Source organism: Bradysia coprophila, unplaced genomic scaffold, assembly GCF_014529535.1.
Source record: "Bradysia coprophila strain Holo2 unplaced genomic scaffold, BU_Bcop_v1 contig_350, whole genome shotgun sequence".
Lineage (NCBI taxonomy): Eukaryota > Metazoa > Arthropoda > Insecta > Diptera > Sciaridae > Bradysia > Bradysia coprophila.
Genome location: NW_023503608.1, coordinates 4,225,756 through 4,253,137, shown reverse-complemented (window position 1 = coordinate 4,253,137; position 27,382 = coordinate 4,225,756). Strand labels below are relative to the sequence as shown.

At 34.6% G+C, this 27,382-nt stretch overlaps 4 protein-coding genes across 5 annotated transcripts in view; 1 reads left to right on the top strand and 3 right to left on the bottom strand.

Moving 5' to 3' along the window:
• LOC119080330 overlaps positions 1-27,382 on the top strand; it is a 64,150-nt gene that overhangs the window by 12,804 nt on the left and 23,964 nt on the right. For both annotated transcript variants that reach the window (XM_037188627.1, XM_037188626.1), the window contains exon 2: positions 21,416-21,667. In XM_037188627.1, the coding sequence (XP_037044522.1) occupies positions 21,416-21,667 (252 nt within the window). The remainder of the gene's footprint in view (positions 1-21,415; positions 21,668-27,382) is intronic.
• On the bottom strand, positions 1,897-3,739 carry LOC119080331 (amine oxidase [flavin-containing]-like). The gene is made up of 4 exons (XM_037188628.1): positions 3,358-3,739; positions 2,632-3,292; positions 2,353-2,563; positions 1,897-2,294 (listed from the first exon to the last, which is right to left on the bottom strand). The coding sequence occupies exons 1-4, from the start codon at positions 3,640-3,642 to the stop codon at positions 2,084-2,086; spliced, it is 1,368 nt and encodes a 455-aa protein (XP_037044523.1). The 5' UTR covers positions 3,643-3,739; the 3' UTR covers positions 1,897-2,083.
• LOC119080335 (glycine-rich cell wall structural protein 1-like) lies at positions 13,170-14,071 on the bottom strand. The gene is made up of 2 exons (XM_037188631.1): positions 13,924-14,071; positions 13,170-13,852 (listed from the first exon to the last, which is right to left on the bottom strand). Exons 1-2 carry the CDS (start codon positions 13,966-13,968, stop codon positions 13,265-13,267), a joined length of 633 nt encoding a protein of 210 aa, XP_037044526.1. The 5' UTR covers positions 13,969-14,071; the 3' UTR covers positions 13,170-13,264.
• LOC119080332 (histidine-rich glycoprotein-like) lies at positions 17,948-18,955 on the bottom strand. The gene is made up of 2 exons (XM_037188629.1): positions 18,853-18,955; positions 17,948-18,791 (listed from the first exon to the last, which is right to left on the bottom strand). Exons 1-2 carry the CDS (start codon positions 18,898-18,900, stop codon positions 17,976-17,978), a joined length of 864 nt encoding a protein of 287 aa, XP_037044524.1. The 5' UTR covers positions 18,901-18,955; the 3' UTR covers positions 17,948-17,975.

The window sequence follows — 27,382 nt, the reverse complement described above, 5'->3', positions numbered from 1 at the left end:
ACCTAGATTTTTAGTTAAGAAATATTTTAGCTGAATGCCGACGAGAATACACATTCCAGACTGCTAAATATCTGTGGAACAATTGGCTTGTCATTTATGGTGCTTCTGCTTCTATCGATAAATTCGCCAGCGCATTCTGAAGACGGTAACGATAATGTAAAAAGTGCATTTCGGGCCTTCCTTTATTGAGTTATTGGTAACAAATTTTTCATGAGAGATTGTAATTATCAGGAGGGTCGAAAATTGTACATTTTACCACACGTCAAATTGTAGAGTGACAGGTAGTTTGAAAATTAAGTTTTTCGATCCTTCTTTAAATGCACAAGTTGACACTTCAGTGAGTAGTATGAGCTAAGACTAAATATAATAAATCCTAAGGAGTGGGGGACATTTACCTTTTAAATGAACAAAAAAGTTTCCATTCCCAACTTATCCATGCTGTACAATTCCTCATCTATGATAATAAGTTTCTGAGTACATGCTTGTTCTGTCGAATAAAAGAACATTTATAAACCCATTACGACTAAAGAGCGTTAAAAATACTTGCTTTGTTCTGCTACACAACAAACATTATAAGTTTTGAGTCACAATTCGTTTTCCACTCGCGCTAAACTTACGCTTGTTTTAACATTGTAACAGGAAAATCGTATATGGTTCGATTTAATGCTGGAAGAACAACACATGCTGTTCAGCTTTACAATTGTACATGTGATGCTATACAGAGCAATCAAAATTAATTCTCTTTCGGTTTAAAACTGGAAATTATTGTTTTCCCATGTGGATACGGATGTTATGTGTTTATGTTTCAATTTCTGGGTGAATTAATGAATAACCAGGGTTCGCATAAACTGCCTCTCAAAACAAACTAGACAAACTTTACAGTGTTGTTACGTACACACAAGTTTTAAACTTTGAACAGAATAGTCAGAGAAGAGGAGGAGAAACTATCGAGTCCTTAATGAATTTCCTTCAATTTAGGTAATTATCATTTTGTTTGAAATGTTTAAAGAACCTGAGATGATGGATGAGGTTGAAATCGAATGTACAGACTACAATTGACATGCAATTATGTATTACATTCTCGATATTAATAAATCATTAAATCTTTTCTGTTGCTCTTGCTGAAGATATCGCTTCTTCGTACATCTATTACATCATTAGTTTTAGCATATATTTTGCTATATAAGTACCAAGAACTCATTTTTATCAGCTATATCAATAACAGATTACACAGATGAGCTCACTCAGTCTATCAAATTCTGGCGTTTATGAACTTGGTATAATTTAATTACAAACGTGTGTATGCCCAGTGGGTATTACCCACTGTACAATCCTAGAGGGTGTAGGGTGTAGTAATTATTGTCTACCAATATGATTCAACAAACCTTAGCAGAGTTGAGAGTTCACAGCAGTAGGTTTTTCAAAACGTTAGGAAAATATTGCATGGCTTTCAGTTGCTTGTCTCAACAGTTCTCCTCTAAAATGTTGGAGCATAGTTCAACGAATAATAGCCAAATATTTCGCCGAACAAACGAGAAAGAATGTTTTAACAAGAGTTGTTCACTGTTTGCGTTGATGAGCCAGATAAATATTTTGCCAGCACACACATGCTGACGTACAGTTAATGAAATTTTTGTAATTTTTACTTTTTCTTTGTATCAAGGCTGGATAAAATTATTTTTCAATATTTTGAATAATTCCAAGTATTTACGTGTATGAGCCATGAATTTTTGAATTTATTAAAATTTATTACACGATTATACGAGCACACTCTACTACAATGTATATTACCTTGTGTTCTCAGTGTCTGTAAGCTCGGAAGCTTTGAATTTCACTCTGAATTTGGTTCAGTAGACGATCGATTTTAATCGAGCACAGGGGACAATTTTTCAAAACTTTTTCTTTCTAAAAATCCGATTCGTTTTCTCGTTACCAATTTATTACAGACAACAGTAAAACAGTCCAGTCAACCGGATAGTTACTTGAAAATAATATCTTCAAATGGCTTATGCGGCAAATCTTTCGATTCCGGTTCATCTCTCCAAATTTCATCTTTTTTAATCAGGCCTCTCTCAGCAAGTATTTAACGAGCCGCACGTTCTCCCGCTTCAACAGCACCATTCATATATCCACTCCAGACGGTGGCCGTTTCCGTACCGGCGAAGAAAACTCTTCCATGTGGTTTTCGTAAATATGGCCAATAAGCGGTCAGGACACCAGGTGGACAAACGCCGGTATAACAACCGGATGAAAATTGTTGAGCTTGCCAGTCGCATTCTTCGTAGTGAACAAATCTAAAATGATGAAAAATTGAGAAGAGCTTCAAATGGGAACGTTTTGTTCAGTACTCACCGCAAAGCTTCGTCTGATCCGAAACCCTTAGCATAACTTTTGCAAATTCGATCACATCTCTCCTCGGGCGTTAAGTTTCGCAATTTCCTTGCTCGACTTGCTAGAATGAACCCCATTATAGCAGGTTTGGATCCATCTGGCTTGGAATCGTCAAACGTGTATTCAACAGGATTTGCTTCTTCATCGCCATCTCCATCCACCATAAGTGTGCCTATTTATGGAATGTGATATTATGTATTAAGACTGAAGACATTCATCCAACCGCATGCATTTATTTACCGCACATGTTAAGGTCTTTCCACCACGCCTTCTCGTAATAGACAATTGTTTTGATGACCGATCCCATGGGCATTCGTTGGTATAGTTGAGCTTTCAGAGGATCTAATGCCGGTTCGAAGTAAATGCTGGGTATTAGACAAGGTGACATGGCAATGATTACATGTCTGGATTTGAAAACTTGATTATCAAGCGTCGAAACCGTCACATAATCATCATGTTGTTCAATTCGATTAACAGCTGATCCAAAGCGAATATTCTCCCGGCCAATTTTTTCAGCAAGGCCTTCACTAATCAGCTGAGAACCGCCATGAAATTTGCGCTCTTGACCACCGTTTGTGGTGGAAAAAATGCGACGAGTACCAAAAGCTTGCTTTATGTACCAAACCATAAACAACAGCGAACACTCCTGAGCACCAGCGGCCAAAAACGCGTTATGAATCAAATGACCAAAGTCGCGAACCCCTTTACAACTAAATTCTTTTTCTAGAAATTCTTTAAAGGTCATCGAATCGAGCTCAACAGCATTGGGTGACGTCCATGGCTCTCTTATAGAAACATTTTCTCCCAATTCATCTAAGCGAATCAAAAGTTTCGCAAGCTCTTCTTGACCTCCGTTTTCTAGCGCTGGAAGTTCATTGTATTGGAAGGTATATCGCTTTCCCTGTTTGAAGATAGAATTACTGTCATCGATCTCCCTTAGACTCAAAATAAAAAATTTCTACTGACATTTTTGTAGTAAACGAGGTTCTCTACTTCATTCACTAAAAACGTCTCAACGCCCAATTCCTTGGCTATTCGAAGTAGATGGTCTTGCGTAGGACCAACGTATGATCCACCCAGATCGACCCAATTAACCTTAGGATCGCTTTTAGTATAAGTACGACCACCGACTCTGTTTCGCGCCTCCAGTACAAGAACTTTGTTCAAATTATTTTCTTTCAACCATTTTGCAGCAGCAAGTCCACTGATTCCACTCCCAACAATAATCGCGTCGTAAATTTCACTAGACATTGAAATTCGTCTATAAAAACCTTTGTTGTGGCAAACTGAGATATCGTCGTTTCAGATAGAAAGACAACAAGAAACTGCACTTCGTTGCGAAGAATACAGATATATTTCGTTATCTATTCCCATTAGGTAAACTAATCTAAATATAAACAACCGGCTGCGATAATTGAGCGGTAACACACTGTTGCGAGTCAATGTTATTTTTATCTGTGCAAACACTTTAGAGTTTCATGACTTCGTTTCGTATCTTGTAATCGGTTTTGGATCCCTATTTCATGACAAAACCAGTTTTATGATTAGATTAACAACTCTTGAGGGCATACTCAATGATGAGTAAACGAGAAGAATGTAATAGATGCCTCCAGTTAAAACAAGTAATAATTCGTCCGGGTCTTTACACAGATACTTTATTTTCTAATTTTTATCAACCTGCTGCTGTGTATTTTGGTTTCTCTGATTTCTCTCATTTGTCATTTGAAATAGCATACGAAATGAGAGGAATTGAGTGGACCAGCAGTAACAGCTTAGCCACGAATAGAAACTGAGCAAAGCAGAACGATTAAGGTCTTGATAACTCTAAAAGCACTTGATGACAATAAAACAGAAAAACCAAAATTTTGTTCGGTGGATCAGGCCGGATTCTTAACATATTTTCAAAGGTTTAGAGTCATCTATTCTATTGGTTTCGTTGTATCGTAAGGGGCTTTGCATAGTCGTGTTGACTCAATGCAAGAGCGAGATATGTGTGCGATAAAACTAATTTGATTTGTGAGTTTTCTAAATGTTTACAAAAGAGATTATAATTAGCAATTAATTATTAAAATTGAAATACTGTTAGAGATAGTGAAATTTTAGCATGAATTTGCTTCAGCTGTTTTCAGCTGATCCACACAAACAATCGAAGCTGTTTACACGGTTTTACCACTACTACGTGCGTATAGAAGCTTTAACTTTTAACCGTATAAACAGTTTTGATTGTATTTGTGGATCAGCTGAAGCAAGCAGCTCTCTAGCAATACCACACCAACTGTCTACAAAATTAGGAGGCCAAAAATCGTACAGAGTCCGCTTGTAAATTTCATTATTTTAGAAGTGTATGAATACAGTGTAATGAAATTTACCAGCGGACACTGTACGATTTTTGGCCTCCTAATGAGAGGTGCCTTGGCTGAAGCAAATTTATGCTCAAGTTTCACTGTAAAATTTAATATAAATTAAAGTAGCAACGCTCAATACACCCAATTCATCTGCAGTTCTTTTTATCAGAATATAAAAACTTATTCTATATAAGGCGATGAAAAATATCAACCTCCGAGCCAACCACAGAAAAAGGCTAATTAAAACGAAAAATTTCTTTTAATTAAATTAAACTGAAACTCATCAACTTTTAATAGTGTCAGCTGAATTCATCGAAAATTTGTGAATAGGTAGATGTAGATTGGTAGACAAGCAGTTTCATATCAACCAACGGCAGAGACTAAATTTTCTATATTTTACACCGACCACCATCAATACGTTTATAATGTCGTGTGCTATACTGAAGCACGTAGACTTTTCATTTCTCGCACCAATCTGATAACATTCATTGGCTTTGCAGAATAGAATAACGAGTTTAGTGATGAATATGAAATTTTGCAACGGATTGGAAGGGAAAAATGAGGTTTTGTGGTTTAAAGAAAAAAACATAGTTTTTAAGTTGATGAAAATATGGTAATGACGATAAGAATTCGAAAGCACAAAACTCGTTGTCGTTTATTTCTTGGCGAAATTCGCTTGAATAAATATTTTTAGATTTTAATAAATAATTTATTTTTCACGCATCGGATAATTTGAACAGCATTGAAAATGTCAAAAACATTCCATTGTCAAAAATGTGCTGTGTGTTCGAAAAACACACTCCGTCCCGGTATAATCGAAACACATCCGAAATCCATTATTTCGAATTCTCATATTTACCATTATTCCAACATTATCTTATATATGTACACTTAATGCAGATATTTTAAAATAGAAATCCTTTCAGAATATATATCTAAAATGTATCCTAATAAAATTCAAATCGAAATTTTATGCATGAAAAGTGTCGCACAAGAAACGTATCTATAATTTTATGTCAACTTTTTTGTTATGAAATTCATCTCCGAGTCAGTGATTTCGATTTGTCGCAAAAAAAAGAAATGGAAAATCTTCAACCTAAAATGGTGTTTTTTATTAGAGGAGTTAAACAGTAAAATAAACATTTAACGAATATCAAAAAATTTAATCTCCAGTTCACTGTCGCATCTAGTACAACTCAGATTCTAACAAGATAAAAAGTATATACGAATGCCAATGAGTGTATAGAATGTATGTACTAGGTATTACAAACTACGCCACCTCTTATCGTTTCTCTGTTTCTCCCTACGCTAACGACATCTATTAATCTGTCACATACAAAGGTTTCTGAGCTAGATTTAATTTTCACCAGTCAGACATGACTTTTTTGCGAATGTGAAACCGAAGAAGTTCATATTTTCATGTCGATGTCATGTTTTATACGTTTAATATACGGCTATTCATCTGTTATCGAAAACAAAGACAAAAATAATGACAAACTATGGGTAATACGGTTCTATATAAGTATAGTAAAATGTATGTAATTGAAGTACAAGATTTGAAATCAACAGATTAATAGTAAGAAACATGTAAAAATACTTTACGTGTTACGGCATGTTTCATTTTCATTTACATTGCCTAATCACTTAAAGCATTGTACTTACGAGGTTCCAAGTTGTTATTTGACAAGTGGGGAATATATCCCTCCCCTTCGGGTCGGGCTGTAACACCACACTTATCAAATACACAACTTGGAACCTCGGAAGTAATATACTATTAATCGATTGAAGTAATAGACCTGATAATAATACTGGTCATTATGCTTGCCGACTGTAACAGGTACAGAAGTTCCAAACATGTGTGGAAAAATATTGTGCAAATCCCGAGAAGGCTAATCAAAGATAAGCTTTTGAACAATCCAAAACTTTGTTTGCAGCTCGGATATAATGCCTTTTAAGGCACACTACACGTTTAGTGCCTAAATAGTAATTTATGCAACAAGTTTAGAAGTTATGTGTTTTTGTCACACTATATGTCTACGTCATATTTAGTGACAAAACAGCCACTCCTCAGAAGTATAATAGTTATTTATACAACAAGTTGAAAAGAGGTTGTTTTTGTCACTAGATGTGAAGTTATCAAACGAGCGAAGCGATATTTTTATGTCACGCTTTGGCAGCGGACCATTAGAATACATACATAAAATGATGTATTTTGGTGTTTGTACTGGTTACATGCTACAGAAAAAGTCGTACGCGTATGATATGACTATATATTGCATAAATAAAAAGTAGATCTGAGATAAGGAGGCTACAAGGCCTAATAAGTAGAATTTCTTGGTGAATTTTGTGAATTTTTGCGAATTTCTGTGAATTAAGGATTTCTGGTAATTTTCGATGAATGTCTACAAATTTTTAAATAATACATTTTGTAGATTGAGTGTTATGACGGAGACGGAGTTGTCAGGATGGTAGATGTAAGGATTTTGCATTTTCTAGTGTGAAATATTTTCAACAATTCCAGGAGGATTTTATTTTCCCATCATCCAGAGAAGCTACTCTTACACCGGAAATCTGATAATTTTGTTAACTCTATAAATCGAGAACACTGTTTGAAATATCTTTTTGAAAATTTAAGTGCTACAGACGTGCGACGATAGGTAATTTGACCCTTTTGCGTTCGTATAGGTCAAGCGGAGCTTTGTTTTGCCCACACTAACTCATTTCGAAGCGAAGCAACGCTTTCATAATGTCAACGTCTACACGTATTCATTAGGATTATTCACGCCGTAAGTGCGGTCGAAATTAAAAATCTTTCTAACGCAGTGTCATTTTCATACAAGGAAGCGTTGGAATGTATTTTTCGGTTCACTTTTTCATCGATGCGTTCACTTGAAATTCAAATTTTAGGCACACTTATGGCGTGATTTTTTTTATTACAAATTATAATAATTTAAGTACCCGCGCAACTGTCAAGCCTACTCATTGTAAGTAAAAACGGAGCACTATTTTTTTTCCAAAATAGGCTCAGATCAGAAACATCGAAAGTAATCACAAATCCTTTTTAACGAAATTTGTTCAAAAATTTCTATAAAAATCAATGGAAAATTCTCTGCCAACGAGAGTTACACGTAAATCACCCTTAACCAAAGCGTTTTTTTACGATTTTTTTTTGTATGTACTTGGAAAGACGCTATCAAAAGCCATAAATAAAAGTAAAACAACGTAACACCATACGACCATACGACACCATACGTATAAATCAACTAACTGTAAATATTTGATTAACTTTTGTGCCCAGAAATAAATGATTTCGTGTGAAATGAAACCAACTAATATTGTGGGAAAAGTAATTTCCAACCCTTAACGTAAACTCCTATATCGCACATCATACTGTCAAATGGTCGTTACTTTCGATATAGTGAACGCGTATATATAGACAGGAAAATTCATTTTAAGTAAAAGTCTTACATAGATATAATAACCCGTATATCGGTAATTACTTATCAATAATCGAATGGCATGCGGCACTCAAACTGTTATGTTGAAGAGAATATTAGTTAGATGATGATGATGATGATGATGGTTGGAAATTTCACACTTTGTTGAATATTTATTAGTTCGGTGAATCTTTAATGAGAATGAAATAAGGCTTTTCTTCTGTGAAGAAGTTTTCAATCGTAGCAATGGGACTAATGATGCTCATTTAATTTGAGGATGTCACGAATTAGGCTTCGTATAATGGTTGAACAGTTGTAAAACGGAATGTGCTTCTAAATTATATTTAGGGAATTTTTATGAGACATTTTCTTTGCGAAAGATATTAGGAATTAATTTGGAACTGTGGTTCAGTAGAAGTTTATGGTGAATGAATACATATCGGCCTCATTTGAATGTCAAAGTCTTTAGCGTCTATGAGATGGAATTTAAGTTTACCAAACGCGTTCCAAACTAAAGCTTGGAATAACTCGGAATAGCTCGGATTAACCTGAGACCTGATCAGAAATATCACCCAACCTAATTCAATCTAACGTAAAATTACCTGACCTGACCTGAATTTACATAAAACCGGATTTGACCTGAAAAGGTTAGAAAAATATCCAAATTTCACTCAGGTCAGGTCAGATCAGGTAATTACAATGTCAAGTCCAGTTCATGTTTCATCAGAAATTACCTGAACCAAACTCCTAACCTTACCACACATTTTGTTAATTCACAAACTGTTACCACAAGTTAGTGTATTGAGTATCCACAACATACACTCTAAGAAGTTTAGATATTTTTCTTTTAAATTATACACGGCTAGCAGCGCACCATGCTTATTGTATCCACTATAAGTACAAGTAGTGGTTAATCCATAGGTCAAAAAATTAAGAGACGTCCAGAAATCATTTATGGGCTACGTAAACACTTGAATGAAATACTTCACATAGACGAACTTCATTTTAAAAACGCATAATGTTTGAACAGATGTTCCTACGAATTTGGTACAGTTAAAGTCGTAGACCTCTGCTACTTTATATTGACTCAATGAGTTTACCAGACTTTTTTATTTTGCGTTTTCATTATTTATAAATCCAAAAATAAGAATCGACAAATGCGTCAAAACAAATTGTTATTTTGTTTTGAAGTAGAATGTTTAAGTTCAGCTGGTGAATAACTATGCCTTGATGTTGTACGAAAAAAACCATATTATTAAGTACGTCACCAATACTCTCTCTAGCAAACAAACTCTCAGCTCTATGTGTCAAATTCACACCTTATGTCTTTGTATTCTACAAACACTCTTCCACATTTTGAATGACTACGCTGTAATTTACATGTAAATTCCAAAGGCTACTTGAAATTTTCACCACCTTAATAAAATTATTTTGTTTGCTGGAGAGAGTATTGACGTCACACTTAAACATTTTTTTTAAAACTTAACCCTTAGCCCTTAAGACGAACATGAGCACTTTGACATTACTGAACGTCAAACTTACAGACGCCAACAACGCACTTCAAGTAAAAGTGCATCTAAAGACAGCTACCAAATAGAGTACTATTTTGTGTGAAAAAAATTTCTAACATCTCAAACATTAGATAGATACAAAGTGGATGTCATCGATGTAATTCACGCCATAAGTGCGCCTTAAATTCAAACATAATCATATAAACGCAGAAATAAATCCATAACGCAGACTTTAAAATCTCAATTCCAACGATACCAACCAAAAAAAAAACTAAAATGTCACTCATTTGTTTGTTGATTTTTCCAATTTTCAAAAATCATAAAATATAATTCTGCTGGATGAGTAGCAATCCGATTCCCTACTATGAAAAGAAAGAGCTAGAACCAAGCCGAGATCATTCGGAACCAGCAAAAAAGCGAGTGTAACTTGAATATTCAGAATTTGTACTTAATCAGTCTGAATGGTACGACTTCGGACCCGAGGTGCAAAACAATGAATTAGAAAGCAATCTCGATCAGTCTCAATCTGGCTGGTATGACTTTGGACCGGACGAACTAGATTTTCTGGAACCATTAATGAAAAACAATGACTTCTTGATTCCCATTGAGCAAAGCGATATTGTTAATTTCGAACTAGATCCGGAACCCTCTGACCATAATCAGAGCATGCAAGAAACTGAAGACTTTCCATCGTAATATCTACTTCAACTTTTACCTTTTCATTGTTTATTCCTATGCATCCTAGGCCTAAAATGCGTGAAGAAATTCAAGAATTGAAAGCTCAAACTTTTCCTCTAATTATTTTGAGATTTCCATCGAATGCAACCTCTTTCACATTTTTCGATTTGAAAGAATTTTCTCCTCTCTTAAAAAGATTGTGATTATTGTTAAAATACAATATTATAGATGAAAGGGATATTAATGAGTCCATTATTTCCAATATCATTTGATCAATACATTCCAAATTGAATGTAAACAATGGATCACGTCAACGAAAGAATTTGGAATTATTTTTTTTCACATTGGCAGTCTTGAAATTTTCCTGAACGCTTTTGGGCCAAATAGGGTCTTATGGGGGTTTGAAAGCATCTACGATGAAATATGAGAAGTTGAAATGTTTAAGTGCCCATATTTCATCGCATATGCATCCAAACCCCATAAGACCCTATTTGGCCCAAGAGCACATAAAATTACCTTTCAAATGATACCCCACACCACCATGTACGGCGTGTAACTAGAGAAATATTGGTAAGAAAAGTGCAAGTTTTCGGTTGAAAACTTCAACTGCACATATTTCAGTGCGGATTAATTTTAAAACCAATGAGTCTCTATTCGGCTCAATAGTATATGTGATTACCTTTCTAATGACGCCCCACACGACCATGTACGGCTTATGTACCCGGAGAAATTTTGGTAAGAAAAGTGCAAGTTTTCGGTTTTCGATCACCTTTCACCAGCCATAAAAGCTTCGAAGAATTTTTTTGAGAGTGGTTTTGGGTTCTAGGGTCGAAGTCCTTTCTAGGTACCTATAAAAAGTTCCACTAGAAAACACGCCCGATTTCGGTAGGCTGTTTTTCAAAAGAATCCCTCTTAACGTTATTTTACTCTGACGTGATTTAACTGAATTTTACAATGGCTCCATTAAATACTTATGGGAATGGGACTCACATTTGGTCTCCGCCTCGGTCTGTGACCCATCTAAAGAAGCATTATTTCTCATGAATTTTACTATATAAAACCTCATCAGCCATTTGTGCATTCATTTTTGTCGTTGGTGTTGATAACCGATTCATAGCTGGTAAAAGAGTGACAACGTATTTGCGGTTGTCGGGGACTCAAAAATACGAGGCAAGATTCAGCAGTGGGAAAAATACAAATATTCTTTGTTGTGGACGGTTGTTCTTAGGCACTTGTGTATTTCATGTCATTTTAAAGTGCAGGGTAAGTTGAATAAATTTACTTCTTCGTTTTTCGTAAAGAAAAACGGGTATTCACACCGCTAAGAAAAAAATCGGGAACTCCAATTAGAGTTATTTATGACACTCGCTTCGTTCTGACCGCAGCCTTTGCCATTATTGGAATTCCTATTTTACCCCCTCGGTAAACAAACAACTATTTGCAAATTAAATTTCCTAATCTACCTAGTTACCGTTTTGATTATGTCATACTGCAAGAGCTACATATAACAACCGCCTCTTGTGTAAATAGCGGACGGTACTGGAATTAGTCTAAAGTGATAAATATCTGTGACGTGCATTTAGTACACGTTATAAATTATACATAAATTGTCAATTTCGATCCAAATACTGTTATAGGTTTGTTACAAATAGCTGTAAACACGAACTTTGACAACCCGACCACGATGATTTGATCCATAGCAACATCGCCAACGAGATTTTTCATACAAATATGGCAACGTCGCCTACGAGATGTACACACAAATATTTTTGAGGTTTGGTTCTATGGATCAAATTTGACAATTCATACAGCCTTGGAACAAACCTATTAATTACACATCCGATAATACAAGTTGCTATACACGCACTCACGTATTTATGTGGTAATCTGTTTATGGTATAACTATCGCATTTGCGCGCATTTTTTATCCTTCTAGGCCTAAGGCACACGAGCAATTTTGAATTGATGGGATCGACAATTATGTTGCGTTTTCCATTGTTTGGCCTCTAGCTTGTGGTGAATATCGAATTACAGCAACGCAGTTCAAGCAAAAGTGGTACTCTAAATAGGGTACTAAAACTTGACAGTGCTCCATACAAAATTTTACACTGTAAAAAGAGTGGGGATAAAATTTCATACAAAAAAGTACTCTATTGGGCACTTTTGCTTGAAGTGCGTTGATTACAATGGAAAACGCAGCATAATTGTCAATCACATCAATGCAAAATTGCTCGTATGTTTTCCGCCCTAATTCCGGAGAATAACTCCTTTGAATTGTTTGTAAGCAAATTGGAGCTTCACGTATTTTATTTGCATGTCGATTTTCATTGAATCAAATAAAGAAAGAATTAATACTAACTTAAAACTATATGATTGGATACACCTGCGTATTTTTGTTTTATTATTAGTTTAGAAATAGGGTCTGGGTTATAGATCAAAGTGGGGAAATCTTTTTCTGAAAGCCAATAATCCTTTAAGCCTTCGAAGAAAACTGCAGAAGAATAGAGTCAGAGTCAGTGAAATTTCATCATGAATTTGCTTCAGCTGTTTTTCAGCTGCACACATACAATAGAAAGGTTGTACGTTTAAGAATTAAAACGAAATACAATTGTTATATTAACCCATATTCTTAAAGAACAAGCTACGACACCCACGAAGTTGAAACCATCATACATACGTTGGCGTCACAGACAAACTTTGATTCCACCGCCTTCGTGATCAACTCAGAAGTGTCTTAACATGTTCTTTCAGAACCTTGATGTTAACGAATTTTCTATCGCGTCCTTGTCGATTAAAGGGAGCTATATGTACTAAACAAAATGTTTATTAGCTGGTATATCTATTTTGTCATTTTACAATTTAAAGACTTTCAATTTTGATTCAAAAAAATGCATTTTCATAATTATTTGTCAAATTTCCCGACCACTAACGTAAGCCGTGAACAACCATTAGCGCAATCGTTATTGCAATCGTTATCGCATCCACCTTTGGGAATTTTACAACCACCACTACCACAACCACCACCACCGCCACCGCCACCGCAACCTCCATTTCCTCCAGGGCCACCAATTCCTCCGTTGGAACCACCGCCACCCCATCGTTCTCCGCCGTCGTCTCCTCGACCACCGTCATCTCCTCGACCACCGTCATCTCCTCGGCCTCCATCATCGCCTCTCTTTTTCCCCTTTACTCCATAAAATTCTTTGCCCAGTCCCAATTCATTTACAGTTGGTCCTAACGGGTGCTGCAATCCTTGCAAAATTCCATTGCAATAGTCATTACCTATACCAGTTCCACATAGTACTTCCCCTAAAGCACCATTCAAACCGTTTAGAGGTCCATTTTCGTTCACGTCACCTCCAAGTGGCCCAACTAGATCACCTTTACCTTTTTTACCGCCACCACCACCACTTATGGCTCCAATTGGAATTATACCGACAGGAGTATTTCCACCTCCTAATGCATCGATAACCGGCCCACCAAACACCAACTACAAAATAATTAATTTTGGAATTTATTGTGAGGTTGATCATTTTAAGAAATTATTTTATTAATCTTTACCTCGATTGACGAGAATGCCAACAGAAACAAATATTTGATTTGCATTTTTAACGAATATCCTTTACTTTACTTGATAAAATGCCAACAGATAACTGCGAATTGTCAGTAAATTAAGAGCTCTTTTTATAGTCATTATTATACGCATCTTTGTGTTATGAACTTAAGCCTAGATCTATACCAATTTTCCGGTGTGCTCTATTTTCTTATTGATAAAATTGTATTTGCGTTTCCTTGTTGCTGTAGATATATAAATTTGAAATTGCGTCACCGCAGTGGCACCATTTATTCAGAAATCAAAATGAATCAGAATTTATTTTTGTTCTTTCTTCGAAAATCGATGAGGATTTATAAAAATTTAAGGAGAAAAGTTTTTAAACTGACATAAGGGTGATTGAGAATATATCAATCTTTTGTCATACTTTTTTATTTAAGACTGTTGACAGCAATAAATGCAACAGTATATGATTAGATATAACGAATTTTGCCATACTTCAATAGGGATAGTTAAACTATAGAAGTAAAAGATTTGATATCAAAAATTAAGCTATATTGGCAACAGAGGAAGCGATGGATTTAATTGAATTTGCTCCTCATGCCGTTTATCAAACGTGGATTTTTTATATGACAACGAAACGAGAAGATGTCATTATGCGGGTCACGGTCTGTAACGGTTTGTTTACTAAAAAATAATCTTAGTGAACCTGCGTCACACTTACACGAACATGATAACAAATTCATAATTTTTTGTTATAAAATACATTTGTAAGGCTCGATAATGTACATTGATAGGTTTTTATAGAACAATACTGCAGCTATACAATAAAAACCAATTAAATGTGAAAAATCGACCGGAAATTAAATGTGTGGCTTTAATCTTCTGAATTATAATCAATTAAAAGCAAAACATTTCAATTTCATATCAATCTGTTAAAAAAACAATAACAGTTTATACCTATAGGGACTGAATGTTGCTGAAACAAAACAAAAAAGTTTCAAAACAAATGTGTTTTCACATGAAAAATTCTCAACTACTATTGTATCATTGATTGTATTGAATACGATGCATACAGTAGGGGCATTTGTAACAAATGATTTGTTAGAATGATACTGCAACGGCAAGTATGCCAGGAGTTGCGGGAATTGTTGAAAATTTGTACAGTCTATAATCATTAACGATAAGTAAAATCCCACATTTAAAAAAATGAAATTTGAACTATCGAAGATTGTTCTGTTCAGTAAATGGATAATATGAATAAACTCGATAGAATGAACGTTAAGTCTGCATTTTTAAAGACGACAAGTCCAAAATAACTTCATGTTTGACTTTCTAAATACATGAAGAGTGAGGGTGACACTATTTATCCTGTAACTAAAAATAAGTTTCTAATTATATCGCAAGAAAACAATAAGAAATGCTGTTACAGTTACATTAGCATAAAAATAACAAACAAAAAAACCTTTTTGAATACTTTTGACTGTTTCTGGCCTAGCCACATTTTACGGATGGAAATACTTTTTATGAGTGCCACAACAAAATTACCAATCAAACGTGGAAATGTGAAAAAATGTGATTCACATATGTTTCACAGATGTGCTCATGTATGTGAAACAAATGTGAAAGTTTGGACAGCACATTCTCCGTTAGAATAGCACCCACGATAAAACGACTTCAATGTGGAAAGTACATACATCTACCCAAATGTGCCAGATGTGACTTTCCAAGTTATGGTATGGGAAAATGTGCCAATCACATCTTTTCACATTTGCGTCTCTCACTAGATGTGATCGGCACATGTTATCATACGTATCGGGTAAAACGATAAATTAGAATCGACTTCTGTTCACAAAATATTAACAAACTGTGAAAAATTCACAGTTCGTGCTCAAAATAGTTCACATCTGTACTCGAACTGTGTATCATTTGTTCACATGTTCTTGGTCTCTGTGCACATTTTGAGTTGTGCACACAGAATGTGAACACTCTGTACACCTGAATTTCTTTTGTAAATAGAATGTGAACACTCTGTGCTCTGGAATTTTAGTGGACAGAATCTTAATTTTTTGGCCTGGTGGACCATAACTTGGAAAGTCACATCTCGGCACATTTGGGCATGTATTTTCCAAATTTGAAGTCCGTTTTGTCGTTGGTGCTAATTCTAATGGAGAATGTGTTGTCCAAACTTTCGCATTTTACATTTTTTTCACATTGTGTCACAGTCAAAAGTTGTCAAAACTGTAACTGTATTTCTTATTGTTTTCTTACGATGGAATTAGAAACTTATTTATAGTTACAGGGTAAATAGTGTCACCCTCACTCTTTTATGTAACCGATGTAAAGAAAATTTTACGTAAAATAATTCCGAAAAAGAGTCAAACATCAAATTCTTTTGGACTTGTCGTCTTTCAAAATTAACAATCTTCGGAAGTTCGATGTTAATTTTTTTTAAATGTGGGATTGTACCTATCGTTAATCATGCGCCACTGTACAAATTTTTAACGATTCCCGCAACTCCCACAAAAATAATGTTTTCACGTTCTTTTTTGTTTCTCTTTGTTTCTAGGAGAAAAAACTTTCCGTAACGTCTGTCAAATATTGAGACCCTCGTAACAAAAGTACGAAAATGAACACAGGCACTGAAAATGGAGATTCGTCTTCACAGTGGCATATTTTTCGTACTCAAGAAAAACATCTTTGTTTATATGTGTGCCGTGGAAAAAACCCCTCTAAACATAAGCATTTCCTACGCACCCTAAACCATCATTGACTCGAAAAAGTCTCATTAAAAATCTAATGAGTTTGATTTCACGTTGGAGCTTCATTATTCTACGTTTAATAAAATAAGAAATATTAGAAATGACAGTCCTTTCAATATATATATTTCTACTCTATGCCACCCCGTTTTCAATTGCAATTCTCTTCGCATTAAATATTCACAATTTCAAGAGTTTTTTTATTTCAAAATCAAGATAGACGAAATGGTCATTTTACATCATATAAGAAACAAATCTAATTTTACGAATAACATTTTCCTCCTTTTGCAAAAACCTTTCCAAAAAGGTATTAGTCTTCATTTACATGTGCTCCATTCATGTCTTTTTTACATTATTTACGTAAGCATACATATTGAAGATGAACTGCTAAATCGTAGAAATACTTTTGTCATGAATAATTCTTTGCTTTCGTGTATTCTAGGTCCTTGACTGTTTCACATCCATCCATCTAAAAAATAAAAGCCAGAAAAAATCTCAAATTCTTTTTATTCATTCATTGTTCCCGATGTTCCATTAAAATTGGAATGTGGGTGTGGGTAGTCTTATATTGGAATGAATGTACGGAGAGAAGAAAGGTTACAAATTACTGTTTAAGTAGAAGTGCCATAATATAGAGGTTTACACGTTACATGGAACTCAGTGTTTTCGTTTCTCCGTTTTTCTTCTATTCGAATAGACAAACGATTTCGGGGATTTCGATTCGTAATACGCAACTTTTATATTTATTTCTATGACCAGGGTGTTCGTTTCGAAAATTGGGTCAGAAAAGGTTTTCTCTGTAAATTATTGTTGTCCAAACGAAATGTTGTATGATTCCAATTATATGGATTAGTTGAACTGGTGTGCCGAAAATAAGCTCATTTTTTATTGGTGTACCGATATATTGGGTTCGATTTCTGCGGTGTACGGTTGAATGTTCCCAAGCGGCAATTTGATTGTTTTTGTTTTTAAGACTTTCATAGTTTCTTCGAGAATTCAATTTATATATTTAAGGGTTATGGCAGATAGAGGACAATATTTTGGATGGTTATGCAGATGAAAAACTTCGAACCATTTAACATTTAACAATAAAGGGTCACCCTCTGGTGACCATATACCTGAATATGAAACAGCAGGGATTTCCATGCTATTAACTGGGGATGTTTCGTGCTTATTCTCTCCCAGTCCCACCGAAACTCTTACATACATGACTCAATGCTCATTGAAACAGCTACACCCTTGAAAAACCAAGACCCTTCCAATTTTTAATTTTATGAATTTTTATTCGAATATCAATATTTTCAATTGCGTTTTATAAAGTTTGAATGATGTTTCTTGTCGTCGTTATCAATAATTTTCTTAACGTTTTTCCCATCGTTGAAGTCAAGGCCACGTCGGTTATCAATATCGTGCCCTTTGGTTTTTACATTGCTGTATTTTTTTTCCTCTTGATGTAGTTGTTCGCGTCCAGCAGCATATTTATGATCACGGTCAATGGATTCTTGAATGACGTGCGAGTGACCGTGTCCACTGTGTCCATGCTTATTCACTGTGAGAGCATCCTTTTTATCATACTTCTGAGTATCCTGTTCACGTTCATACTTGCGATCACGATCAATGGTTTCGTGAACAAGTTGCGAGTGACTTTGACCATTGTGCCCATGCTTATTGACTGTGAGAACATCTTGTTTAAAATACTTTTGACCATCATGTTCATGTTCATACTTGTGATCACGGTCAATGCTTTCATGAATAACATGCGAGTGACCTTGTCCATTTGGTCCATGCTTGTTGCTCTGACCAAGTCTGTGAGCGTCATGACCATATCTACCAGCGTCGTGTATATGCGTTTGATGATTATGTTCGTATTTGTCATCATGATGCCTCTGACCACCATGCACATCTCTATGGTCTTGTCCACGCCTGTAATTATTATCATCTTTGCGATTATCATGTCCATGTGTGTGCCCATGATGCTTAGGATCATGCTCATGGTGTCCATGACTCGGATCATGCTCGTTTATTAATTTGTGAATAATTTCATGGACTTCGTGCCGAAGTTTGTTCTCTATTTTTTCAGCTCCTCTATCATCTTGACCTATTCCTCCGCAAACCAACTGAAAGTGTTGAGTGGGTTAGATTATGATCTAAATTGAAAATAGAAATGACTAAAATTACCTGCAACGAAACAGTCAGGCAAAACACGATCACCCACGGTCCAAACATTTTTTGAAAAGACTCAGATTTACTTTATTCTTGTGAAGAGCTAACAATATACTGTATTTTTAGCAAAAGCTGAATCCTTTTTATAGTCCGTACAATTTCTGTCACGTGCCACTGCTACACCTGCAATCGCATCTTCCGGGGGTGTGTTCTATTTTTATATTATTTAAAATATATACATTTCCGTGATACTGTAATAATATCATGAAGCGTTTCTTTGTCGAGATTAAATCATCTGCACGTGTTGCATTTTTGACATCGTTATTTCGATTATGTGCAAGTCACGGCAAAATGTAGAAACAAAAAAAGTCGACCTATTGCGACTGAATGCTTACTCAGGCTGACTATTTGGGAGCGTAATATCCTATCAAATTATGTAATGGGAAATCACAATGGTCCAGAGGAACATCGACCTGAATAAAATCGGAAAAATTAAAAGAGAAGCGCTTCTGGTGTAAAACATAAAACGATCGGAATAAAATTAACTACTTCACGGGTTGGATGTATTCTCCTACATTAAACAAATACAGATACAGAACTGTGGTTCCAACAATTACTAAACTTTATAAACTTAAACTCGATAAACTCAGTTCAAATACCAATTATTCCATCCACTAATACACGTACTTTGCTGATAAACCACTAGTAAGTTTCAAACGATTAGTACAGTTGAAAATTGTTTATTTAACTTACTGTTAAGGAAATCTAAATCAGAATTCGGCATATGCTTCAGAGGATGAGCTAGTTACTTAATACAATTAAAAATTATTAATCAAGGTTCGAATTGGTAATTGATTTTATAAAACATGGTAAAGATTATGGAATGGAGATGACACTGTTCGAACATTTACTTATTGTCTTTACAGTGACTAATTTGTAGATTTGATAAAAGGGTTAGTTAGTTATTCACACTCGTTGCGCAAATTAATTTCAGCTCGTGTAGAAAAATTAGGACTGGTGCCACAAAAAACCGATTTCGTGAAAACGATCCCATGGTAACAATTTACTATTTTGTAATTTGATATCGAAGCGTTTTAATTCATGGAAATTGTTTTTCCAAAATTTGTCGGGATTGTCACAAATTTCGGCCGAATCTTACAAATTTTTGGAAAAATTCAGCAAATTTGGGAAAATCCATTTCCGAAAAAAGGCCCTGGAAATGAACTAGCTTTTCGTACCAGTGTGCATATTAACCACGAGCCGGAAGCGAATTCACTAGAAAAAAGCCTCTATTAAAACAACGAACAACGTTTTTCCTAAACGACGTTAGAAATACGATATGAAGTCGCGATATTTTAACTCTAGTTAGGAAAAGAGATTTTTTCGAAATACTTACTGGTACCGCCATCAGAGAAATGATAAGTTGGTGCGCCTGTGACGAGATAGAAGAAATCTGAGGTTAGAAATTGTATACGAGTACCAACTTATCATTTTTCTGACCGCCATTTAAAATTAGACATGCAGTTGCTTCAGTTGTTATTCAGTTATACAATCATTGTACAATGTGCTTGCTAAATTCCTCTGTCGCTCGATCTGGCAATCTAGTGCATAAAACAAGTAACTCGTCTCTAACTGGGTGTGGAATTTTTCGCACATTGCGTATCGTCAATCTACTTTAACCTTTGACAATTTTCACATATTGTGCGCAAAGGTGTAATTTAGACACTTGATCTGAAACTGTGTGAACTACACACATGTGCACAGATGCTTACATAACAATTGTACATTAAGTTTACATTCTTATCATAGCGACCGCAACACTACAATATGTAAATACCGAAAGATAAAGACCCCGAATGAATACATTTTTATCCAAACAATTTATACGAAACTGCCTAAGCTAATACCTTGGTGTTATATTTAGAATTGAGGCTCTACGGGTTTCTCATATATAAACCTAATGATAAATAAATAACCGAATGAAACACCCACTTAGTTGTCATATAACGTTTTATAAAAGACAAATTATATATCGAGTTTGCAAGATGAAGAGGAAGAAAAAAACATCCAACCTATGTCAACAGAAATGTCTGGCTGGTATGGTATATTGACTTCGACCTTTGTTTCGCATATTGTGTCTCAATAAATGGATGAATTATCTTTTTTTTATATTTTATTTTCTTTCAAACATCAACGAAAATTGATATTACCACACACACCACCCATGTCATAGAAATGAGGGCGGCAAAAAGAAATTTACCCTCTCTCACGTATATATATATCCAACCAGTTATACCTCTACAGAGCATCGTTTTCATTTGATATACACACAGAGATAACTCTCATATAATTAAGTAAAAAAATTGTAAATGTCACTTTACCAAAATTTATGAGACACCAGCTCCAGTGAAAACTTATATATATAATGTGAGTCACATGTTTGGATATGTAGCGAACAACTTTCACCCTCTAAACAAACAACAAAAACGAGAAAAATAAATAAAAAAATGAAAATAAAAATTACAGCCCATTTTCTGTCGTCATATTTCATAACCCGAATTTTCTTTTATACTTTCAGCACTAGTGATTGCGAAATGGCCCAATGCCATAACAGCACCACTACTTCTGAGCTTGGTATTGCTCCACAATGCTATTGCCTCATCATCAACAACAACAGCAATAGGAACGAAATCAGGTCAATTGTGGCCCGGTACAAAGTGTGCCATGTCGGAATATACGTGCACAAATGGAAAATGTATTCAACTGAATCAGTATTGTGATAATGTCAACGATTGCGGAGATTCGAGCGATGAGCCTAGGTTTTGTACCAGTAAGTTGGAGTTTAATTTCACAAGTTTTGTTTAAACAAAAATTCGTCTAAACATATAAATGGATGTCATTGTATTTTTGTTGACATGGTATGTGAATTGAATTGGGAAATTTCCGGGAAAGCAATTTCTGTACGATATCCTTTTTACTACTCATACAGTTGCACTAGTTGCAATGGGAAAACATTTATCTAAAAAGATTCGTTATATAATATGTAATGTACGTGCAACGTTGGTGTTGTTTGTTGAATCGATGTGCTAGGTCAAATTTCCTCTTTCCGGATATGTTTTTATGATAATCGTAAAGATTTTGCAGTGCGGTAAGTGAGTCGATTTTCTTTAAACATTAAAATGTTGCAACGAAAATTGTTTTCACAGCAAAAGTTTTCAGCTGAGACTTCTTGCTAGTTGAGAATTTTGCGGCATGACATCATTCCCATTTACAGTTGATTTTGTGTGCTGAACCGAAATCGATTGCAGGGTGTAGATTGAGAAATGAATTTTTCTGGAAAACGAAAATATGCTTGATTGATTTTATAGCTACAATCCCTTTCGAAGATATGACCAGTCCCTCAGTGCTTCCAACAGATATATTCAAAATCTTTTACTTCATTAGTTTTATCATACATTCTGCTACATGAGTTTGGGCAGAAAATTGATTGTATCGGTCAGCCTGAGGCTTAGCCTATCCAATGATACCAATGGCACAGAATATTCCTTATGAGCACAATATGTATTTAATCCCTATAGAGGGAAGCAGAGTCAACCTACTCAAAAGTTTGGTATAAAAAGGAAATTTTTCGTGGAAATGCACACAGATCGTGTTTACTAATTGAAACTACATCTAATACATAAAATTAATGGAAAAAATACGTTTTGTAACGGTTGCCACACGTTAAAAGCGTTAAAAGTAAACAAATCTGTTTTCTCTATTCCGACGGGAACCGGTTATTTGTTCAAAAAAGACTGTTGGGAAAACCTACCTCACCATTCGATTGCATATTTATTATGAATTATCGATTTATTTTCATTGGAAATAACACTTTGCAAGGATTTGTTCACTAAGTGAACCTCACTTAAATTAGAACTAGTTGAATCGTTTCAGCAAGCACTTCGAATAGTTTCTATCTCTGTACGACATTTTTTTTAATACCGTCAACTTAGCAGAATGAAGAGATAAATAGAAATAATTCCCACAGAAATAAGAAACTTTAATCCCTTAAGCTGATAGCAGAGAAATTCAAGAAGAACAAATTGTTCAGTAGTTCACCACAAACAACAACAAAAAAAATGAAAAGAAATGAAAACTTACCAACACAAATGAAGATAATGAAAATAACAAAGATAACTCAGTTGAGAACGTAAATCCTTTGCGGTTTATTTTCAAATAAATTAAAAAGTTTCTCAGGAGAATTTTTAACGACAATGACGACGATCCATATAATCAATAATCTCTTAAGTTTTATCAATTTAGCAAACATTTTAAAAATGGGATTGCATTCTGTAGGCAGAAAATTTTTTTGAACGCGTTTGACATATTTTTATTTATCCTCAAGCTGTTTTTGGTTACACAACGATTGGATTAAAATATTGTAGTTTGTATCAATGGAACTCAAATTACAACAACTGAACTGATTTTACCACGATTCGGCTAATAAAAGTTTTCATGAGCCGGTCTATCTTTAACCTATTGCTTTAAGGTTCATTTACAAAAGTAGTTCTGAAAAGTAGTGAAAGACGAAGCTATAAGATTTTAACGGTAACCTATGAGCCAGCCATATTATCTTTCATTCTGTTACTTCAATTGTTGAAGTATTCGGTATAAACAAGTTTTCAATTCATTTTTTCATCTACTAATTCTACCAAAATTTATATTCTGAAGTGTATGAACGGCGAAATGTGAGCTAAGGCTAAAGGCCTTAAAAAAATGAAAAAAAATGAAAAAAAAAAATGAAAAAAGTGACAAAAGCTAAACACAGCGTTGAATCAGTCCAATAGACTCCCGATATATTAAATTGCATTAAAATTGACTTTTCCAAAATCCCAAAAGAACTGATATCAGTCAAAAACACTCAAAAGAGTAAAAGTGACGCAAGTCCCTGTGTATACTTCCAAAACAACTGATATCGCTGGATGCGCTTGTACGCAAAAACTGTAACAGCAAAAATTTGACCAAAGAAATTCTAGAAACAAAATTTTACCAAAAAAATTTTGCGTCACAAGTGGCAGATGTTGAGGAAAGTACTTTTAAGAAATTTTTTAAAATAGACAAGAATACGTCCGAATCATTCTGAAGTGTACTTCCGGCAAAATGTAAGCTAAGGCTAAAGGCCTTAAAAAATGAAAAAAAAAAAATGAAAAAAAGTGACAAAAGCTAAACACAGCGTTGAATCAGTCCAATAGACTCCCGATGTATTAGATTGCATTAAAATTTACTTTTCAGTTCATTCGTTCATCCACCTGAAGCGCACTTACGGCATAAATTATTACAAATCGATCGTAAATCCTTCACTAACCCACACTCTTGTGTTATTTCACGTCCGCTATATTATTAAATAAAGAAAAATGGTAAAAATTCTGTAATATAATGTAACTACTCTCAAAAGACAAAGCTGCAGCATATTCATGTACCAACTATAATTTTTATGTTGCACTACAAGCACATATAATTCACCAGGATGAGCATGATAGACGAGACTCTCGTAGCTACAATAATTATTTTTCTTAATTCACATTTATAATTACCACGAACATGTTCGCTACTATACCACGTCTAGAAAATATTTATCCAGCTGTTTTGTTAGTATCTTTGTTTGTTTTGTTTTTCTTCAGTCATACTCTGTTCGTACAATTCGCTAGCGTACATTCTGGCGACAATGTTAACCATATTTTATTTTCTAAAGTTATTACTTATACAACGCTACCTATTCTGTGCAATGCATCACGTGTAGCTTATTCAAAATGTTCAGGAGTGGAACGTTTACTAAAATGGTAGCTTCTTTAACCTATAAATAAATACAAATTTGTCCGATCTCTTTAACAAAAGAAAAAGAAAGACGGTAATCTCATTGTTGACTTTATCCGAGCGGTAGTAAACATTTCATGGACCTTCCTAGAAAATATTTGTTATTCAGCTTCATTTCCTGAAACCGATACTGTAATCCTGTTGGCTCTTTTCTCATGTTTTCCGCTAAATGAGCTTTACGGATGATAAGCCTTGCAGAGCTTTGTGCCGCTGTTCGTATTTTATTTCGTATGCAGGTCTAACGATGCAACCGCATATAATGCCACCAGCAATGGAATCATAATGTTTTTAGAACCATTTCACTTGGCTGATTCGACGTATCGCACAAAGAACGAAAAAGCTTCTGATATTTTGTACTGGTATGAATGAAGTTAATAACAAGTTTGAGAATTCTCTAAACGAATGACTTGCGTCGAATTTTCACAGTAAAAAAGGCAAAGACGATCTGAACAAAATGCAAAATGTGTATAAATTCACATGGATATTATTTATGAAATGTACAGTGTACAGGGTAGGTTGGACCCATATTTTCGAAATATATGAAAAACATTGAAGAAATGAGAAATTGCGGCTCAAAAAATCCTGAATAAAGAGGCCGTCATGTTACATAAATGTCGCACCATTAGCATAACATTTCTCAAGCTTATTTTTATCATTAGGACAGTTATCAAATCTATTACTTGATTTTATCAAAGTATTTTCAACAGACTGAAATGAAACCTTTCACATTTCACTTCATTCGTCACAGCATTAGTTTTGCTTTAAAAAGCTTATTAGCCAGAGCTCCTCTCTTATTAATTCGTTGCTATCGATAAGAGATGAAAGACAAGAGCTTTTATTTTAAGATACTTTTCTTTCGTCGTTAATTCATCAGGTTATTAAGTTTGGCTAGCATCAGTACCATTTAATCTAATTACATAACACGTACAACTGTGGTTAGCAGATATTTTCCAAATCCAAATTTGTTTTACAAATCGAATCGAGGGTCACCCCGAAGTGATGATGATGATGATTCTAGGGCGCTAAAAATCACAGCTCGGCTCTGTTATAAAATGTAACTTTCCAAATTTCAAATGAAGCATAATGAGATAAAAATGAAATATTTTTTATTACTTATCTAGTCGACAGGCAGTGACGAAAAAAACGGAAAACCATGTGTGATGTGCATGCCGATTTTTTTTCTCCTATCAGCGTTATGTAGATTTTTCATCCATCCATTTTTATAAAATGAAAAAAACCACAGCTTTGTAAATTTGAGAGTTGTATAGCTTTTATACAGTTGGAGGAGTCAGAGGGATGTTATGCTCGTCATAACACAAAATTTGTAGTTCATTACCTCTATTACATCAATAAATTCTCAGTTTGAAATTTCCTTTGTGGTGAAAAAAGTCATAAAAAATTGGTTGTTCTTTAAATCAGCTTTGTATTTTGTTTTTCAAGAATACTGTGCTATTAACGATATTTATTGAATAGTCGTTTGTATAATAGGGGATAAAAAGTTGAAAAGTCCAGTTACCGTGCGAAATTTGTTGATCGGAGGCGAGGTCAATAAATACACGAAAACATGACGTTTATTCCGTGCTTTTTAATGAATTTTTGGTAAGGCCGTCGAAAGTTCATTAAATTCGATGAAAAGATCCGCAAGCATGTCAAAGTAGAGAAAAGTGAAGTTCGACAAGTTTTCTAATGTAGGAGTGGTTGTGATTTGCAACTGATTCCACAAGAAATTCGTTGAACACATTAAAATCTAGATTTCTGAATTCTGGTTAGGCACGCGCTCGCAGCAATATAATGAAATACTAAAATAAGAAATCTAGATTTTCATTTGTTAAATAAATTTTGTGTGGGATTCAAAAAGAAAAACAATTACCAAATCAGGAAACATATCGAATTTCACTTTTCTCTCCCTACTGGTATTGAAAGTGATGAAAAAAATGAGCAACGTCCTTCGGTTAATGTTCTTGTGTTTTTATAAGGGGTAAACCATTTTGGTCCATAAAGTTCGTAAGCAAGTAAGTGAGATATAATAAATGGACAAGCTGTCAAAAGCTTTCGAAATTTACTTGTTTATTTTTAACCTCTTATCTCTATAGTCGTTATAAATGACTCTTTCTAAATTCATTCGAATCCTATGACATGCATAAACTTCAAACTTAAGCCAGTTGTCCGTTTATTTTCACGAGCCTTTGACATAATTTCCTGAAATAGTTTAATCCCTTGCTCGGCGTACACCTCTATTTACAACATGTTCACTTCATTACATTATATTACGTGTCCAACACTCTCCCAATTTATGTATAGTAGCACGGTTTATTGTTTTTAACAGAACTTTGACTCTGTTGACTGTGTATTATGCTGGAAGAATGTATTATTTTTCACATTAAATTTAAATTGCTTAACTTTTCCCATTCAAAAGCACATAAAAATTTCAATATAAAACGTAAGATAAAAATTGTTTTTCTCGTGTCACGGAAATCGATTGGTCAAATTGGTATTCGACCACGACCACACGAAGCTATATTTTAACAGAATCTGAATCGATCTAGAATAGATCGAAGATTTATCTAAATTCAACATTTTGGTTTACGTTGTTTTTCAGAGAGACTTTCGTTGAACCATTACAACGATTGAATAGCAATAAATTCCACTACAATGGATAAACGAAAATACAGTTTCTTTTCGACGTTTCTTT